Source organism: Hetaerina americana, unplaced genomic scaffold (genome assembly GCF_022747635.1).
Source record: "Hetaerina americana unplaced genomic scaffold, ioHetAmer1.1.p SCAF_1, whole genome shotgun sequence".
Classification (NCBI taxonomy): domain Eukaryota; kingdom Metazoa; phylum Arthropoda; class Insecta; order Odonata; family Calopterygidae; genus Hetaerina; species Hetaerina americana.
In genome coordinates, this window is record NW_027286069.1 from 100,103,320 (window position 1) to 100,124,623 (window position 21,304).

General features: G+C 35.3%; 1 protein-coding gene across 1 annotated transcript in view; it reads right to left on the minus strand.

Moving 5' to 3' along the window:
* Positions 1-21,304, minus strand: part of LOC139695306 (cytosolic phospholipase A2-like) — a 100,236-nt gene that overhangs the window by 1,546 nt on the left and 77,386 nt on the right. The window contains exons 6-17 of the mRNA XM_071594013.1: positions 20,104-20,219; positions 19,823-19,860; positions 19,522-19,657; positions 18,192-18,328; positions 16,850-17,075; positions 14,840-14,953; positions 14,253-14,688; positions 11,702-11,964; positions 5,921-6,261; positions 4,828-5,021; positions 2,609-2,790; positions 142-334 (exon numbers count right to left, since the gene is read on the minus strand). Of these exons, the coding sequence (XP_071450114.1) occupies positions 142-334; positions 2,609-2,790; positions 4,828-5,021; positions 5,921-6,261; positions 11,702-11,964; positions 14,253-14,688; positions 14,840-14,953; positions 16,850-17,075; positions 18,192-18,328; positions 19,522-19,657; positions 19,823-19,860; positions 20,104-20,219 (2,376 nt within the window). The remainder of the gene's footprint in view (positions 1-141; positions 335-2,608; positions 2,791-4,827; positions 5,022-5,920; positions 6,262-11,701; positions 11,965-14,252; positions 14,689-14,839; positions 14,954-16,849; positions 17,076-18,191; positions 18,329-19,521; positions 19,658-19,822; positions 19,861-20,103; positions 20,220-21,304) is intronic.

Here is a 21,304-nt window from a genome sequence, read left to right on the forward strand (position 1 = left end):
AGTAAAAGAAATTCAGATTCAAGATTGTAGCCAAGCAATTAGAATTTTAAGATATAACAATTGATATATATTGCGCATGGATATGAAAAGAAATCAAGTGAGTGAATGTGTATTCATTTTTGCCCATGCGTAGGTACTTACCTAAGTCTTTGAACTCTCTAAATTGTCCATTGAATATGATGAAATGTAATATTATTGGACAATTTTCCTCACTAGGATTATCGAAAACATATAGTTCACGCAGGGGTTCTTCAAGGAATTTCTTGGAAAGATCAGCCACTGGAGGAAATGGAACAGAATTTAATCTTGCCCATTTCTCTGCCAATATGATTTCCTGAGATAAAAAAGCAATATTTATTATCTCTCAGATCAGAAAAAATCATTAAAAATGTGCAAAATTAGAACAATAGTGGTATACACAACTTGATTAGATCTATTTATCATATGGCTAAAAGAAGATATACTTTTAAGAAATAATATTTTTGGCTGCACAAAAAATTTTCAACTAACTTAACGAAACAATCCTAGCAAAGGTTACACTGTTAACAGCTCCTGTGACACTATGTGATTTCAGTAGGGCTTTTGACCGTATTGATTATACAATATTACTTTCTTGATAAAGTATTATGGTGCCAGCGGGGTATCAAGAATAAGGCTACCTGGTAACCTGCCTTATACAATTGATACATTTTTTTATTAAATTCTTCATCAAATTTAATAATTTGTTTAGTTTAGTCATTGTCCTATTTATCTTGATAATATTCAATATGGTTGTAAAATTTATTAAAAAGAGTATATTATTACAATTATTGGTAAGGTACTTTCAATTTTCCATAATTCAACGGTATACATGCTACCAAAGCACCCTGAAATGCATTTCATATGGAACCAATAATCTTTGTGGGGGCAGACAGGCTGTGGTGATTGACTTTTAGCATTGGGTTTATTACATCTCCAATCTCCACCTACCTTACATATGGTACATTCATATGCATAACATATATACTTGTATTTTATTTATATATATATATATATATATATATATATATATATATATATATATATATATATATATATATATATATATATATATATATATATATATATATATATATATATATATATATATATATATATATATATATATATATATACACAGGGTCACACCCAAAAGTGGTAGGACTGATTTTCTCTGGCGCGAACGGAGCAGTGGAGGGGGGTCTGCCTGGCAGGGTAAGGTGTAGGGGGCTCTTAGCAACAGACCAACACCAACCTCAGTTGCCTGCGGGCTGTAGTTGAGTGAGGACACCGTTTTTAGTGAAGCAAGTTTTTTGTCCACGTCGAAAAACAAAATGAATCTGAATTTAGAGCAACGTTATTCCGTGAAGTTTTGTGAGAAACTCGGGAAGACGGCAACTGAGACTCTCGATATGATCAAGCAGGCTTATTGGGACACTGCCTTAAGCCGTTCCACAGTATTTGAGTGGCACAAGTTGTTTAAAGAGGGTAGGGAGCTCGTTGAAGACGACCGTCGCTCCGGACGGCCGTCGACGGCAAGAACTGACACGAATGTGGACAGAGTGAGGACACTGCTGAACACAGACCGACGCTTAACCAGTGAAGAAATTGCAGACCAGTTGGGTTTGTCTGCATCCAACGTCCAACGCATTATTTCATAGGATTTGGCCATGCAAACTGCTGGGTGCTTCATCATGACAACGTGCCGTGCCATGGCGGGCTCGTCGTCAGACAGCTCCTGGCCAAATATGGCATTGCCACGTTGCCACACCCGCTCTATTCTCCCAATCTGGCACCACCGGACTTCTTCTTCTTCCCCCTGATAAAAAGACAGCTCAAGGGACGACGTTTTGACTCGATAAAGACCGTTCAAGAGGCTTAGATGAGGGTCATCAACGGCATCCCCAAAGAAAATTTCCAGCGGGCGTACGGGGAATGTGAGCAACGTTATACTAAGTGTGTAGCAGCTCAAGGAGCATACTTTGAAGATTATTAAGTTGATGTAAGTATATCGTCAATAAAATTCTTGTAAAAAAATCAGTCCTACCACTTTTGGGGGCGACCCTGTATATATATGCTTTCGTAGACGTAACACGGAAGTGCCGAATAGTACAATACACAGTAACACACAATATAGAAACACAAAAAAAAATTACTTCTATATCTTCAGATGAAGACGGATTGTTTCCGTCGAAATATCAAGAAAATACGTGTGAGTGTTGTTCTTCTTTTTTTTTGTGTTTCTATATTGTGTGTTACTGTGTATTGTACTATATATATATATATATATATATATATATATATATATATATATATATATATATATGTAAGTATATGTATGTATGTATATGTATGTATGTATATGTATGTATGTATGTATGTATGTGTATGTATGTATATGTATGTATGTATATGTATGTATGTATATGTATGTATGTATATATATATACATACATACATATACATACATATATGCAACAGAGGGAAAGAATACACCATAAAATACACCATAAAATGCAACAGAGGGAAAGAATTTAACCAATAGTTTTCATGCATGTTGCTATTTAAGAGCATGAACATTATTACTTACTTTAAATGGCTCATGGAGATCACTAGGCCGACCACTAAAATCAAAGGATAGGTAAATGTCTACCGCCCTCTGTGGCCTAAGAAGTAGTGGATAAGGACTGTTGAATGTTAAACCTGAGTCCACCAGATACAGCTTTTTGGCATGTGATTCAACTGCCTCGTGGAATCCCTTGAAATCATTATCTGTGAAAAAAGTTTGTATTCTGAATTTAAACCAACTGAAGTTTCTTGCCATATTGAGCCCATGTTTTTAAAGATACAAATTAGTTTACGGTCGTTCTAATTTCCAATCATGGAGTCTGATGATAGAAGATAATGGTTTAAACCTTGAAATTTACCTTTATTACACATGATGATAATTTTAAATTTTTATATTTCTCTTTAGAAAGTTTTCGTAAGAGTTGTAACTTAATTTGCAGATTTGAGAAATGGGCCCTTGATCTAATAACATTAAAATTGGAGTTATTATACTATTCATCATATAAGTCATTATAATGCACTAAAAATAAATTTTTTTTGACTTTTCACTTATCAGGTATGAGATCACCATCAGGACGCATCCAGTGTTGTCATGAGAAATGATAAAAGGGGATAAAAAACTAAATTCCTTGGTCTAATATCATTGCTAAGTATCTCAACAATGCCTACATTGAATTGAGAATATTTATTCCAACTCGTGAATATTTTTATTTTTTGTATGCTTTGATTTGTATGAAAAATTGCTGGGGTGCCTTTCAAACAACATGATCGCATGCCTTTTGTGATGTCCTATCTAATAATTAGTGGGGTTAGCTTGTTTGAAATTTGCTGCAATCTCAATATAAGGAATGCCCTTTAAATAATATCAAGGATAATATTTTATTGCTGTTATGATGAAATGACAGTAAGGAAGCTCATCTGTCATCACAAGGATATATTTGTTCCACTAAAAATAGTGCATATTTAGTTGAAACTATAGTCTAGCATACGGCAATTTGAAAAAATACCTTAATATCCTTTTAAAATAACTTTTAAAAACTAAATTTTAAAATAACTGCAACTGAACAAATGTATTTTGTATGGATTCTGGTTGAGGAAATGATGGAAAGATAAACAATTCATTAAAAAAATATCATATCCACCAGAATAATGGACAATATATGACATATGCAAGGATTGAAAATATGTAAAACTTGGTAAGCGCTATCGATTTGATTTCTGAAATATATCACAACTACTGTAAGAATTTCTAAATATTGGGCTATTTAAAGCCAAATGTCACTGTTATCACTATAAGAACTGAAAAATCTTACTTATATCCCAAGTTTGTCAGTAAACAAACATAATCATTGCAATTTAAACTGATGGTTAATTTATTAGGACAATCAGAGAGAAATTGGCAGAAATTTTAGACCAGTAGGACATCACAAAGCCACAGTCATACAGGCAGTAAAATGAGAATATGTAGAGAAAATAAGAACAGAAGCTAAACAATAATGCAAGATGGAATAAAATATCTTTTTTAACATTTTCCATATGAAATCTAATTTAAAGGTGAATATTAGAATCAGATTTAATGCCATATGTTAACACTGCTTGGACTTGCATTGCATTTGCTTATGTTGTTTAAACATAATTTACTAATTTCCAAAGAAACTGAGGGAGATACCGCAACAGTAACTTTTAATGGAGTCATCCGCTAATGTGCATTGATAATTTACTAAGTTTAAGTCAATAATTTCAGTCTACAAAATCGATAAAAAACTTACTGCTGCATAAATTTTTCTTGCATCAGAATAAAGGAAATAAAGGAATATTTTCAAAATGGCATCTTTAAGAATTGAATATGATATTAGTTTCATGGATAACTGACTCTCATAGTGATGGGATGAATGTATTTCTGCCAATCGATGTGTTCATCACTTAACACATTTTCTTTAAAAAAGTGAAATGTGAAAATGTAGACTATATTAATCTCTTTCATGTTTATTTGATATGAAACCACTGCAAAATGAAATACTGGGTAAATTCTTATCTGGAAGAGCCGATTTAAAGGAAAATAGTTAATCTTATCATGAATCATATTTTTTCAAAGCAATATTATTTAATAAAATGTTAAGGGCACTTGATTACTGATGATGGCATTCAATTTAGAGATGCATACATATGTATCATTTTCCTGAAGGCTAAAGAACCTTAAAAGGTAACCAACTTCAAGATGAAATTAAGATTGGTTCATACCATCGTCAGGAGTTGTTATGCTGAGAGGAGAAATGGGAAATGTTTGTTGCATGGAGAGACCTCTTAGTGGATTAAATATGAGACCAGCACGGCCAGCTCTTGTGTCACCCAGACCACCACTTTGGAAGATACTCTCAAGAACTGATTTCCAGAAATTCTTTTGTACTTTCCTTTGATTTGCCTTCTTCAATTTCCTGCAAAAAAGTATGCAATAGTTAAAGTAAAGGTTCCATTCATCAAGCTCCTCAAATTGATCAATGCATTAGCTCAATAGAGCCCTGGAAAAAGTTGACATTTAAGTCCCTAACAAGTCCAGCCCAAAAGTAATAGCCGCTCTGGAGGTTTATGGCCTTAAGCAGTTGACCTCCTACATAGGTCATTTATCTGTCATTTGTGTAAAACCCAAAGCCAGAACTTTCCATAGAGTTTCCATGGTGACACCCTGAATAAGACTAGCAACAAAAGTAGGCCCTGGAAATTATTTGAGAATGGTTCATATCTTAACTAATGTACGCCTCCATTTTATTTTGTACAAACCATTATGTTTTCCAAACCAATGTGTTTCTTATGCTCCATAGACTGTTTAAAATGCTCAAATGAATAAGAAATATGATGGCTCTGTCATGGATACAAAGAGTAGTAACTATGGTTTGATCATTTGATAGTTAAATATGTACGAGCATAATTAATTTACAAATGCAGTTTTTTGTACTAAAAAATTAAACAGGAAACTGATGGAAAAGCATATATGAGATGGAATAAGAGATGGAACAGAGATATTGAAGGGCTTGTAATCATATAACAGGTGAGCATAAAGACTGAAAATATAGACTTAAGATATAAAATGTGAGCTCCTAAAAGGGACTTAATTAGCATGTGGGAATTGGTTAAACCTAGAAAATATGGATAAAAAATATGAGCTCCTAATGTTTGACAGCCCAGAAACAGTCATTATGCTTTATGAACAGCTTTTACAAGGAATAATAAATATTCTGCAAAATTGTTAAGTTTCAATTGGAGTAATGAATTAAAATACGGATGAACACCCCATGTAATACACAATAATTGTCATCAAATTTGGAATAATAGTCACCTTTTCTCCTTCCAATACTCTTTTTCTAATTTACCATTCCCTTTGATGCCAATACTATTTTTTTTATTTGGTGTGTTCCCATTAACTTTTGATCTTGAACTGTTCATTTCACCATTATCTTTAACACTTCTGTCGGATACTTTGGTTGATTTCGGCACATTCTTACTGCCTCCATGACTAGTCTTTCTTTCTTTCTCCTTCTGAATGTTGGTCTTGCATTCCGAGTTATTTTCAGGGATTCCCAAACTTTCCTCTTCATTTATGACCACTATTCCACCAGAGTCACCTGCTCCATTTTCTTCCACAGATGTGTTTGTATCAATCATGTCCATTGCATGTTGCTGAAATAAAGAAATAATTTAGAAAAAAACCTAATTGCCAAATTGTAGGCATCAATCTGATTATCTCCTACTTCATTATATACTTATTTTACTGCATGGAATTAATTCACTTATACTTCATTAATTACCTAAAAAATCAGTAAGATACCATCTAAGCTTTCAGAAATTAACATCAAGGGCAGATTTATTATCAACATTTGTTTGAATCATTATGAAGATTAAAGCATAATGACATATGAATTACAACTTGAAGGAAATCCCAAATATTAGGATTAAAGAAGACTTAAACAGAAGCTTGATATGGAGGTACATACTTGGAATAAGTGAAATAGAATGGGGAAATAGATGGTTGAGATTGTATACATTAATTGAGGAGAGATGTGGAACTATGAAGTCGGAATAATAATTAGAAGGAAGTTGAAAGATAAAGGTTCAGTATATAAATAATAGAATAATTATAAGAAGTTTAAAAGGGCAAGATATGGATGGACATGTAATAATTTAAGTTTATGTGCCAACTAGCCAGGGCTAAAAAGAAGAAGTGGAGGAAATTAATGAGAAGATGAAAACAGCCGAAAGGAAAGGAGTAATGTTTGCAAGGTAAAAATGAGAGACTGGATTACAGTCATAGGAGAAGTAGAGCATGGAAGGTAGCAGGAAAAATGGTTTGCAAAATAGACACGACAGATGACAAAAGATGCTAGACTTCTGCAGAGTGAATCTTATAGCATTTCACAACTATTCATTTGAAAAACATAAATGGAGGAGATACACTTTGATGTCAAGGATGAATAGAGAAAGATACAAGATAGATTATATATAAACATCACAATGATATTGGAGCAGCATGAAAAGTATAAAGGGTTACTTTCTAGCAGGTATCTGCTCCGCCAACCTTTTTCCCAAATGTCCCTCTCTTACTTTCAAATGCCCCACGAACTTATCAGGTATTATCAAAGGAACCAATCCACTCTTTAAATCCCCAAACTGTCCCAAAACCACTCCCATACCCTGCAATAAACCTAAATGTAAAACATGTCCTATTTTCAAAACCAGAATCCCAACCCTCCCTCACCCGCTTTTTATCTCTCTCCCACCAATTCCCTACTCCACATGTACATCCAGCTATGCAGTTTACCTTCTGAAGTGCCAACTTTGCCCTGCCTTTTATATTGGACAGTGTACCACACCCCTCAATATCAGAATCAATAACCACCTGGCCTCATGCAAGAATTCTTCCCTGATTGGTATACTCCCAATCCCCAAACACACCTCTGAACACAACACTCCCTTTGATATGTGCTATAGTGTTACCATCTTAGCATCCCACCTACCCTCTGATCCTCCACTGAAACTCAAAACAATAGAGCAAGCCTTCATCTGGCTCTTAGATTCCTGGAATTACCCAGGTGTTAATATTACGCATTTATTACCCTGGTCTGCACATATTTTCATCCTCCCTCCACCCCCATCACCTTCCATATTTTCCCCACCCTTCTAATAATCCACCTTTGAACTCTTCCCCTCCCAACTCTTCCAGTCAGAAACCTATCCCCACCTTCCCCTTCCGTCCATTGTTCCAGCCCTTGTACTTCCCTCAGTTCTGTCCCTCTCTTCCTTGAGAAAGGTGGCAGTGACCACTGAAAATTCAAAACCTAGTAAGTTTCTTTTTTTTTTGTGTGCTTTTGTGTTTTTGTCTGTATCTACTAGTGCTAACTTTTACAATTTTATGTTCCCGTGTATATATATATATATATATATATATATATATATATATATATATATATATATATCCCTCCCCGGTCTACAACCTTGACGTGGTGGAAGGGCTTGTGCGTTCCGATGACCCCTAGAGCTGTGCTGGCGGGAGTAATAATTATTGCTCCTGGTAGGGTCACCCATGCCAGATAGGTCAAAGGTTAGGAGCCAGACGAAAGGTAGTCCACGCAGCGTCTGTTCCTCAGTGAGGCGGCTGCAATGGCGTCTGACCCCAGTGGGGCGGCCAGTAAGTGATGGTGTCACGTTAAAAACACTATTGAGGAAGGCAACGGGAAACCACCTCAATTATCATTCCCTAGAAAAATATGATGGACAATAGAGATATTTTGAGTCCTGGCAACCACGGGGCTCGGCCCAATCGGCCGTGTGTCGTGCCCGGCAGCGGGGGAGGCAAGGCTTCCGCGGTCGTCATCCCACGAAACCCTTGCAAGGGAAAACCAGCAGCAGCAGGACAGAAGACGCAGAAGGAGAAGAAGACAAAATTAGTTAGAATAGGAACGTGGAATGTTAGGACAATGATGAGGACAGGGAAATTGGAGAATGTTAAGCGAGAGATGGAAAGGGGAAATATAGATATTTTAGGTCTATGCGAGGTGAGATTGAAAGATAGCGGGGATTACTGGAGTGATAAGTATAGAATAATATACAGCGGTGGGGACGAGAGCCAACGAGGGGTTGCCATAGTATTAAATGAAGAGGTAGGAAGAAGCGTAGTCAACATAGAGCAGGTAACGGATAGAATACTACTAGTGGAGATAAAAGCAGAACCGACAAACTTAGTTATTATTCAGGTATACATGCCACCGAGCAACCATAAGGAAGAAGAGGTCGATAAGATATACGATCAGTTAGAGGACATGATCGCGTGTGTTCCTGCAGGGAAACATTTGATAGTGATGGGGGAATGGAATGCAACGGTAGGCGAAGGAAGAGATGGTGATGAGGTGGGCGACTACGGTTTGGGCACGAGGAATGACCGCGGGGAGAAAGCAGTTGAGTTCTGCAGGAGACAGGGGTTAGTCATCACCAACACTTGGTTTAGACACCACAAAAGACGCAGGTATACATGGAAAATGCCAGGTGACTCAGGAAGATATCAGCTAGATTATATCCTGGTTAGACACAGGTTTAGGAATAGTGTGATAAATTCCCACAGCTTTCCGGGAGCGGATGCGGACTCAGACCACAATTTAGTTGTTATGAAATGTAGCGTACGTTTCAAAAAGATAAGGCAGGGGCGGCGAGTTAGAAAATGGAATGTAGAAGCATTAAATGGGTTGAAAAGGAAGGAATACAAACAGGCGGTAGAGAAAATCATGGAGGATGGTAAAGGGCTTATTACTATCGAAGAAAAATGGGAAATGATCAAAAAAGGGTTGTCTAAAGCCGCAAAAGACACTATTGGAACCGTTAACGCTAAAAGGACTAGGAAACCATGGATCACGGATGAGATGATTACAAAGATGGATGAGCGGCGAAAATGGAAGAATATAAATACAGAATTAGGCAAAATGAAGTACAAAGAATTGAACAATAAATTGAGGCGGGGAACAAATAAGGCAAAAGACGCATGGTGGAAGACGCAGTGCGAGGATATGGAAAGTCTCCAGAGGAAGGGTGAAATCGGTGCGCTGTACAGCAAAGTTAAATCGTTATCGGGAAGTAAGAAAGGAAGAGCTATGCTAATAGTTAAAGATAAGGCAGGTAAGGTAATAGTTGACGCAGGAAAGATCCAAGAGAGATGGAAGGAGTATATAGAAGAACTGTATAGTAAAGAACTCAGACCAACACAGTTAGACATTGAAAAAGAAAATGGCGTAGAGGAAGACAGCTTAGGTCCAGGCATACTAGACAATGAGATAGAAAGGGCATTAAGGGAGATGAAACTAAATAAGGCCGTGGGGGTAGATAACATTCCCGTGGAACTTTTAAAATGCTTAGGAAAATGTGGGAGGAAGAGGCTATATGGGCTGATCCGTAGCATTTATGAGGAGGGAATCTGGCCGGAAGACTTTGTGAGAGCAGTTTTACTTCCGATTCCGAAAAAGGTAAAGGCCACGTCATGTGAGGACTATAGGACAATTAGTTTGATATCCCACGCAGCTAAAGTTGTTCTCAGGATCATAAACAAAAGGATAGAGAGTAGGGCAAATGATTACTTAGGGGATGATCAGTTTGGGTTTAGGAAGGGGAGAGGTACGCGTGATGCCATTGCAGTAATGAGATTATTAATCGAGAGGAATATAGAACACAACCAGGAGGTATTTGCCTGTCTCGTAGATTTCGAAAAAGCGTTTGATAGAGTGAATTGGGAAAAACTAATGAGTATTCTGCAGAAAATAGGAATAGATTGGAGGGAAAGGAGGCTAATCCGCAACCTGTACATGTCTCAGACTGCTCAGGTGCGGGTGGGAAACGGGGAGTCAGGATGGGCAGTGTTAGGAAGGGGTGTAAGGCAGGGTTGCCCATTATCACCGTTGCTGTTCAACCTGTATGCAGAGGAAATGATCAAAGAGGCATGGGAAGAACTAGAGGTAGGAATGAAAGTGGGCGGGGAATTCGTAAAATCAGTTAGGTTTGCTGATGACCAAGCTTTAGTTTGTCAGTCAGCCAAGGGGCTGCAAGCATTGCTGAGTGAATTGGAAATTCAGTGCGACAGGTATGGGATGAGAATCAACATTAATAAAACAAAGGTTATGCGATTTTCTAGAAAGAAAAAGGGCAAGCTTAACATTAAAATAGGAGGGCAAAAACTAGAGCAGGTAGAACAGTTTACGTATCTCGGTAGTGTTTTGGACCAACACGGTCAAAGTAGTAGGGACGTAAGGAGAAGAATTGCGCTAGGCAAAGAGGCTTTCACGAGGAGGAGGGAGTTGATGACGGGGACTTTGAGTAAGGATGTTAAGAAAAGACTCGTAAAAACTTTGATATGGAGCGTAGCTATGTACGGCGCGGAAACGTGGTCATTGAAGCAGGAGGATAGACGTAGACTGGAGGCTTTTGAAATGTGGGTGTGGAGAAGAATGGAGAAGGTGAAATGGACAGAGAAGAAAGCAAATGAGGAAGTACTTGGTATGGTAGGCGAAGAGAGGGGTTTGTTGGGAGCAATCCTATGGAGGCAGGAAAAGTGGATGAAGGGGGTGTTGACCGGCAGTGGGATGTTGAAGACTGTGATAGAGGGTAGAATGTTGGGCAAAAGAGGAAAGGGAAGGAACAGGATAGGGATGTTGGACGGGATGAAGGGCGGAAGAAAGTACTCAGAGATGAAGAGGGACCTGGTGTAGAGTAGAATTTAGGGTTGTGTTTTGTTAGTAGTCACAAAATATTTGTTTGGTAGTTGTGTCCATCGAAAAACCTATGGTATTGGTCAGGTTGTAGTCGATGGGAAGGGTCTTTTCTCGAATATATAAATATATACATACATTCTTTATACTAGAAAAGACCCCTCCCAGGGACTACAACCTGACCAATACCATACATAAATTTGAATCCACTCGTAATCTCACAAAAGAAATAAATAATGGAAATGAAAATGATAGCTATTAGAGAAATATTTTTCTTTTTAACAAGAAAATAACCCCTGGTGTCTCAATGACAACTTTATGCTGAAGATATTAACATTAATTTTAGAATATCTAGAGGGTAGACTAATTTCACCAACCTTGCTTAGCTTTCGTGATTTAGATTTTTCTCCTTGATTTCCATTCTCTAATGATGTAACAGAGACATTTCTTGTCTTTTCTGTCCCATCCATTTCCTTATCATTTGTGTCCGTAGAGGGAAATTCCCCACCCTCTGTAGCTGACAGTTCATCTTCCTCACTTTCTGAAGCTGAACCATCACTGCCATCCACTTCGCTGTCTGAACTACCTGAATCACAGTTATTTTCCATCTCATCCCACAGCATATCTGAAGATCCATCATCTGGGAAATTATATGGTAAAAATAATATACATAACTTATTTTAAAAAGCAGATCATGTATTAAGTCTTAACAGTAGACATTATTGGCTTAAAATGACCCATAAAATACATTTTAGTCTAATGGTAAACAACACACAAAAATGTGAGCCATTTAAGAATAAATTACATACAAAGGGTGGCTGGCAATAATGTAAGGCTTCTGATTCCAGGCTTTATTCAGATTTTCAAGAATGTAATTTTTTTCAAGGCTTTATGCTTTTTACAACATCATATATCCCAAATGCCCTTCCCTGAGAACTACAGCTTTGATATGGTGGAAAGGCTAGGATATCCTGATGATGATGGAAATATGCAGAATTGAAGAAAAGCTTATTGTAGGGTCAGGTGTCAAGTTGTATTTTGTTATTAGTGATAAAAAAGATCAGTGCTCAGTCCATGTCCATTCAAACCTTCATTTAGTAATGAAGAATGCAGATTTTCTGTCATCATACACCCTAAGGAAGCTTGACTTAAACTTGGAAGTTGTACCATTCATATCAAAATGTGAATTCTTGATATTATCAGCTTTCATATAATCAAATAACCCAAATAGGCACTCTTTTTAGAAATTGTAAGTTTAGTTGTCAGTGAATCAGAACTCATTTTACTTGAATGCTTCCTCTTTCAGAGTGAAGCAAAAAATATATCACACAACTAACTAGTTATTTTTACAGAAAAAAAGTATAGAAAGGGTTATTTGAAACCATTATTTTATAAAAAGATAAAATGCACTAGAGAATACTTAAAAATGTGTATGTAAGGTCAGTAAACAAAATATTATTATTATTATTATAAACCAGAATTTTAGTCAAAAATTAAATCTTATGATTTTGATTAACAGCACATAGGATGAACCCATTTGCACCATAGTTTAGCCGTATTTTGAGGGGAAAAAAGTGAATCCTATACCAAGGAAAATATGTCAATATTAGGCAGTTTTGGTAATGGATTTTTTAAATGCAATATCTTGTGTTTATTGAGATTGATTCACCAAAATAACATAAAAAATTTACAGTGTATGATAGGTGTCATGCATATTTTTAGCACTTCATTTTTGACATAAGTATTCAAGAACCTGGTAGTAGTTTCATAACTTAGAAAACATTAATGACTTTTCATTATGCTAGAACAACTTTCTCTTCCTTGTTATGTTTTCTTAGAGACTGATGCTTTTACTTGTTTAGGCAGATGTTTTCACAATTATGACATGTTTGACATGATATGTTAGTTGATAGAATATGTATTTGCATGTGTGTAAGTTAAAAAGGTTTTTACATGAATATCACATTTGCCTACGCGGGGATTGATTTGCATGAATCATTTCTTTTGGCAACTGGTTTTATTTTCTTTTATGGATGATGACCTAACATCTCCCACCGCACACCCTTGAAGCATCTTGCGGGGTGTTGTTTTGGTGAAGATGAAGGAATATTCTAACTCATCTAATTATGGTCAGGTGTATGCACAGGTACACCTACCCTGCAATAGAGGAATTGGTACAATCATATTTGGGTAGGGCACATGGATTAATGATTAGGATTGAAAGCTGATAGTTTAAAGAAAATTGCAAGATTAGTCATTCATATTAAATTGAAATTAGAAAATCAAAAGACTGTAGTCAATGTCCTTCTTCTCTTATCCTCTACATATTTTCCTGAAATATTATTAATTCTCCAAAATACCAGGTTTTAATGCTCAATTTCAGATTTTTTTCAGGATTTTTTCATGGTTTTTCCTGTTCCCAGGTTTTTTCCTGGTTTTAAAGGGTTACTGGCTCCATCTTGATATTAGGCACCTACATACTGAGAGAAGAATTAAACTTTTCATAATGGTACTAATTTTATGAATTAAGTTTCCATCTTATTGTGAGCTAAACCTTCAGGGGATAACAGGAACAACAAAGGGTCATTATTCAGAGTTAAATATGAGCAGTTTAGCAAACTTGATATGCATGTGGCCTTGGTTTTCCAAAGTATTTGCAAGCATACTTAAACTGTAACAATGTTACTTCTGAAGATGAAGATATTTAATTAATGTAGTACATACAAGTTTTAAGACTGTACATTATACCAATACAATTGAAAATATGTCTGTTTACTAATCTACTGCTAATGCAAGAGTCTTAGTCTCCTGGCGAATAACATATTTACCAAAATTTGAGTATTTTCTTTATACTATATGATGGAATAATGAGTGTGAATGTGAAAAGTTATACTCTTTCATTCATATTTTCCATGAATGTTTACTTACTAAGATGATTTCTTGCTGCCATCATTTCATCATTCACAGAATCCATTCGATGGCTTCTGATAAGTTTCTTGTTGGCACAGTAATGCTCGTAGAGTTCAGAGTCTTCTCCGACCAGAGGTAATGAACACAAACTCTCATCCTGCTCATCCTCTTCATCAAAGGTTTTTTCCTTTGTCTCCTCACTGACTGAGTTGGTCCGTTCACTTTCCCCTCTTAGTAACTGGGGTATTTCCCTTTTTTTCTTCCCCTCAGCCATTAAGCGTTTGAAGAGTATGCAGAAAGCACTCCCCCAAACACCCATCAAAAAGTGAAGAGGTGACTCTTTGAAGCGATTGAGAAGCTTTCCAAGATAGAACTTGGACCCAAAATCTTCAGTCCTTAAAAATGTCCCATATTTTGCACATCCAATCTCATATGGGCTAAATTCCATCCAGTCCTAAAATGTAAAAAAAAATATATTTCCAATAATCTGTACATTTAAAATATGAATGCGCATTAACGGAATAGCAAAATAATAATTATTATAATTAATGATTTTGAATTCCCAGTAATGCATCACTGCTAATATATTAGGCATAAATACCTACTTGGAACACTCTAGCTGACACATCTTTTTTTACATTCAGACATGTGTACAAAGGCAATGGAGCTTGTCCTCTGGCAAGCTTAGCTCTCTGGTCTGAAAGAAGGCTTCCCTTTCTCTGAAACGATGAGATGGTTTCAATAAGTTTGTGAGGCAAAGTGGAACCCACTTGATGTCAAACATAGCACAATATATTGATTAACACAAAATGCAGACAAGATCTCTTTTGGCTCCTTTTAGATCATACAATGATTGCCATGAAAACATTTTTATAAATTAATAAATCCCTTCATAATACTTATGGTAACACAAAAATATTTTTGGCTGGACTTTCTGAACCACAGCAAGATATTTTCCATTTACACGCCAATAAAAATAATGTCAACTTCACATCTCTCAACCCCTCTCCTTTCAATGGGTATAGTCATTACCAGTTCAGTGAGTCCATACTCAATGCTTCTCTCTTGAATCATGAATGTCCTTTCAACCCTGATGAGAGGGGACCACTTAGGCTTTTATTAATGGAAATAAACACTTATAAGAGATTCAATCCTTTCAATGAAGATGAGTGAAGAAGGGCCTGTTATCATTTGCAGTGGGGATCGCCTAAATTCTTTTCAATCCTTGGGTATATTTTCTTAAAATGCTGCCTCTCATTGTTCTTCCATCCTACACACTCAGCTGATTCTGACCTTGACCTTCTGACCTAAAGAGTGCAGTAGATGAATTGTCAAAGGATCAGTGAGTATTATTTATTTCATGAGATAATTTTTAAATGAGAATTTGTAAATTTAAAACGCACGGGCATCTCATTTTTAAATAACTATGAGATGATCTATGATAAATGCTATTCTGCTAAAATTGAAAATTAAGCTTCCATAAGTTTTAGGTAGCAGTGAAATATTTAAAACTGATATTTGGAAAGAGATTAGAAAGCCAAAATCAGCATAGAAAACAATTCTATAGAAAACAGCAAACATTTAGCAAGTAAGCTCATGAAAAGCATTTAACCAGAATGGAAGTGCCTGCGAATGATCAACACAAGGATTTGGATCAAGGAGCTGATGATCTGGTTTACACTGACAAGAGTTTTGAATACTCCAAGTTTTGGTCCTAAGTCAATTCACAAGGCTAACAATTTAGCTTAAGAATTGGAAACTGATGCCAGGTCTAATCTTGTGTGGTTCTAGGTAAGGAATGGAGTCTCATTTAAAGAGTGTTTCTGTTCAGTCTGAAAATGTGTCTCATAGCATGAGATAGAATTATCATTACTTAAATTGTGCAGAGATTTTTCAGATAAGGAAATGTATAATCATCACTAATTATCCATTTTTTCATTGTAAGATAAGCCAAGTCAAGAAAGATATAAGCATTAAAAAATGAAGTGTTCTGGCAGAAAAATATCAAGAGGGGGTATTACACATTAAAAAGTAAGTTGATATTTCAAATGGCAAATTGAACTTTCATTGCAAAGAACTTGCATAATCCAATATATATCATATCTTCCTGAGTATATATCATGTTTTTAAAAAAATTGAAATAACATGGTGAATTAAACAGGTGTTTCCCTGATTAAATGAATTCTCATTGTTTTTTTACATTACAACTACAATTTACTCAAGGTAAGAGGTAATGACCATTCCCATTCACAAGTAATTACAGTGGCAGAAAAATGTCACTATGAAATGTTTCCCATTTATTTTTGGGTTGATTTGTCGGTACATTTTATGTGATATGTAGTCTCAACTGGAGGCAAGCTTTCATTGGAGACATTTTCACAAAGATTTATTACTATTTCAATAAAATTTGTTCAGCGTAAAATATTGAAAGAAAAATCATTCATACTAAGCAAGTTATTTCACCTTAGTGAACCTGCAATATAAAGTATTTGCCATCCTCTCTTGAAACAGTATATGGGTAAATTCAAACTGGATACTTTAACGCATATACTTGAGGAAGCCTAATTTAGAAGAGACATAAATATGTAATATTTATTTAATGATTTGAGACCTACCTCTTTGAGCAAAGTATCTCCCACAAGATGGCCAAAGAAGTCTGTAAAGCTGACAGGTTGGCCCTGAGATGACTTTGATATAACCTGTTTCATATAATTGTACATATTTAATGGTTTAAGGAGCTTTGTCCAATTCTTTGCCATCCTTTCTCGAAGCTCAGGGATAAGATCTCCACAACTTATTAGGTGTGGAAAGTCAGGATGGGAGTACAGATATGAGAGCCACCTGCAATATAAATCAAAAGTAATTAATATTACACATGGAGAGTAATGTCTCCGCCAACAATTACATAACCATTCACCATTTAAGAATACATTTTACAGCACAAATACTTGGCTCCATAATATTTTAATAGTTGATAAGTTAATTTGCAAAGGCATTTATGGCATTCACTTTGAGTAATAAATAATATGTTAAGGGATGGCTGGATTGAGTCCAATTATCAAGGGATATTTGACCATGGGATCAAGGTATTTTCTTTAATTTGGATCCAGATCTCAAAGTTTGAATTTCATAGTTTAGTGATTCAGAGATGCAATCACTCACTTAATGCAGGATAAAAACTAAATACTAGGAGAAGAAAAAAATGAAGAATTCAAAAATATATTGAAAATTACAATGAATAAGCATTAAAAATTGATAGACTGACATCTTTCATGATTATATATGTTTTTAAAAGAAGTAATGTCTCAAGCTGTATTTTAATCTGAACATTTGTTTATCAGCTTTTGATTCTATTGCTATGAAATTTACAGTCACTCAAAAACTACAGGGGCCTGAAGAAATGAGATTCAGGATCAGATATCTTAAAACTAGGATCTGGTTCTAAACCTGGATGTGTAAAAATGTATACAACACATCCTGAAATGTATAAAACAGTCAGTTCTTGTAAAATCATATTCAATTAGCTCCTTTCTACTCATTGACCTGTTAAGTTCACACCTGAATGCATAGTCTGAACTGAGCCAAGCCCATTTTCCTGACGCATATGCTTATTCTACATTTCTATAAAACCATAAACACAGTAATCAACCCGCAGGTCACTTTGTTAAGTGATGGTAGAGTTCACCCAGTAATAAGCCTGAGAGCATGTGAAATTCACATATCAGGATAGGGGGACTAGTTCCTATCCCTGTGTCAGTAGTGGTTTCCCAGGAAAATCAGGCACCCGAAAAAATCACATAGCTTCGGTGAAGCTGAGGGTGGCCAAAGAGGCTTGCTCGGAAATCAAACCTGGGCCCTCCAGTTAGTAGTCCAACACTCTACATCCGGACTGCCATGATAATTATGCATAAATAAGCTAAGAAAGATAAAAATACAAATGAAATCTTATGGAATTACCAAGAAGATCCTGATAACCCAGCTGCATACATCACACAATCTAAAAGACCTGATTCATCCAAAGCTTTGAAGACACCTGCAAAGCTCATGGTTGCACGAAAACCTCCTCCAGACCCCAATACTGCAATTATTGGAACCTATGTACAAAACAATTGGGAGAAAACAAAATGAATGAACCATTTTAAAATAAATTTGTACAATTTTTAACTGAATGAAAAATGTTTTTACAATTATATCCTTCTATCATATATGTTAGTCGATTATAACATCTATATGTGCAGATTAAAATAAGAATTACATTATTTAAGGTAATGAATTTAAAAAAGACAGTGAAAAACAATATGCATTTAAGAGATCTATAGTATAGTGGTGGGGTATCACTTTGGCATGGAGTCCCGAACTATGTAAGATCCTGGGTTGGCAAAAAGTTAATTACAATTTTTAATAGAATTATAAGTACTTTAATATTTAACCAAATTGGACATAAATAGTGAGGATTTGTTTAGTATTTTCCCACAACAAAGAGTTAAATCGCAATTTCTTTATGTTTTTTCCACAGAGAGAAGGTTTACTCATCACATTTGAGTGTAGGGAGCTCAGGAATGAAGACAGTTCACTGGAGAAAGTAACATAGTGCCCACAAACTTAAGCCATTAATACTACGATGAAATTTTTTATAAAACATTCAAAATTGTATACAACGTATTTGTAATTTGAGGTAGATTTAGCATGAAATTTTCAATAATAAGAAATTCACATGTGGTATTATATAAATAAATATTGGTCTGATGCAATGGGTTTTGATCTCTCAGGGATCTAAATTGACACAACCATGCAATTTCCCTCCAATCTACTCTTTTTATCTGTTGACATTCTTCATATTTATTTTATTAGTCCTCCAGAGGTTTTTGATTATGTTTTATGCAGTCAGCCTCATAGTCACATGGCAGGAAAATGAAAACTGAGATAGCAGAAATGATGGCCACACAATAGACATTCAAGCAGCGAAAAGACTTGGATAAAATATTTCATTCCGCATTCTAAATGATTACCACCACTTACTCCCATTCTTAACATGACTTACAGAGTAACCTCCCAGGTCCTCCCTATGGTATTCTCAGCAGATGACATTGGTAATTAAAAATATTTAAAAGCAAAAAATAATCTACAAAGAGAAATTGAGTCTCCAAGAGACAAAGGCCATACTTAGTAACTGTGAATATGAACCATTAGTAGGCTAGTAAGCCCTGGAAATGATTTTGGCAGTGGAGGTGCAGCTTGGAATGAGAACTGAAACACAAGTCTTAAATCTTGCAAACTGATTTATTACCTCTCGAACATCCTTGGGTGCATGTTTATTTCCAAGAATCTTCTGCATTGCTGCACAAATGTGCATTCGTCTTCTTCTCACAAAATATTTCTCCTCCTCTGACAAGGCCAGACTAAACCTCAAATTGGGTTTCTTCCTGAAATTATTCCAAACATTTTTCTATAAATGGCTCAAATTAGCTGGAGACTTCATTTTTCTCAAATGCATCCATAGCATTTCAAAATGTAGAATAGCACATTATTTGCTTGATAAACAGTAAAAACCTTTCATATTTATTTGTAAAATGAATAAATTTACTTACTCTTCCACCATGGATAGTTTCATGTACACTTTGGCTCCCTGTAAATATAAAATAAGTCTATACTCAGCATCAAAACTACATCTATTAGGATACCACATTATGCTTCACCTAATTAATTAATAGTTTTTTGTAATATATTGGTATTAGGACATCACGTCCAATATTAATACATTAATAATGAGAAATATCAAATAGAATAATGCATACAGTTATTCAATTAATTAAATAAAAAACTGAATGGATTTATATCTTTTTGAAAAATTCAAGTCTGATCTACTCACACAGTCATAATCAACCACCACATCTTCCTCAACTCCTGGACTGAAATGACTCAAGTCAATGGCTTTATTCCCCATTTCCTGGTCCATTAGGTAATTGCTGTCCATAAGTGTGACAACTGAGGATAAAACCATAATTTCAGAAAATTTTAGAGAAATAAATAGTTTTAACACATTGCCACATGAAAATGAAGGGTTAAACATAAAATTATGCCATTGTGAAAAAGTCCAATTAAAACTTTTGGCAAAAATATAATTTTAGCTCTCCCGAAAATGTATAAAAAATTTTCTTAGTTTAAATATACTCATGATTGGAATTTTGAGGGACCAATAACTAAAATATTACTAATCTGAGCAGCATAAAATGTTTTACCCATTGGAAGTGACACAATGGAATCTCAAATTTATGATTTTTAAGGGATCAGTAGAAATATATGGAAAATCAAGTTTTGTGTAAAATTTGGCTGGAAAATATTTTAAAAGTTTTTTGTGCCTAATGTAAATGAAATAACTCATAGGATTATGATAAAGCAAATAACATGGATAAATATAATTTCTTTACAAAACTAAATTCAATAAATTTAAATTTAAAACATGAAAAAGTTTCAAACAGAACATTTTGACGCTGGCATCGCTAGTACTACTTCTGCATTTATTTCTTATCCAATTTAGCTTCATTCTGCCATTTCATTAAATAGAAGAGTTTGCACAGCTAGGAGATTTTTTTCCTAAAATTCGGTGAGAAAATATGCCCTCTGCATGATTTTCCCACAAATAATTAATAATAATGTTAAAAACTACAAAGTCACAAATAAAAAAATACAGAATATCATTGTAGTTAGCCTGGAATTGAAGTTATTTCATGTAACAATTTTTAAGTAATGTCCCAAAAATTCCATAGCACCTAGGGATCTCAAGCATATAAGCATACCAATGCCAATAATATGGCAACAATATGGCACCATATATGATGCCATGAAAGACACACCATCATTTCAGTCAAGCATAGGCAAGAAAAAAGTTTTAACAGTCCATTCGAAAACTCCAACACCTCACCGATTAATGTTTTGGTAATAAAAAAAATTTAATTGAGCTCAGAAAGAAAAGCACATGCCATTTTGTTATGCAGTTGTGATATAACACAATCAAGTTAATTCCATATCTTGCTCACACCTCTTTTGGCATCGCAAAAGCGAGCAACACA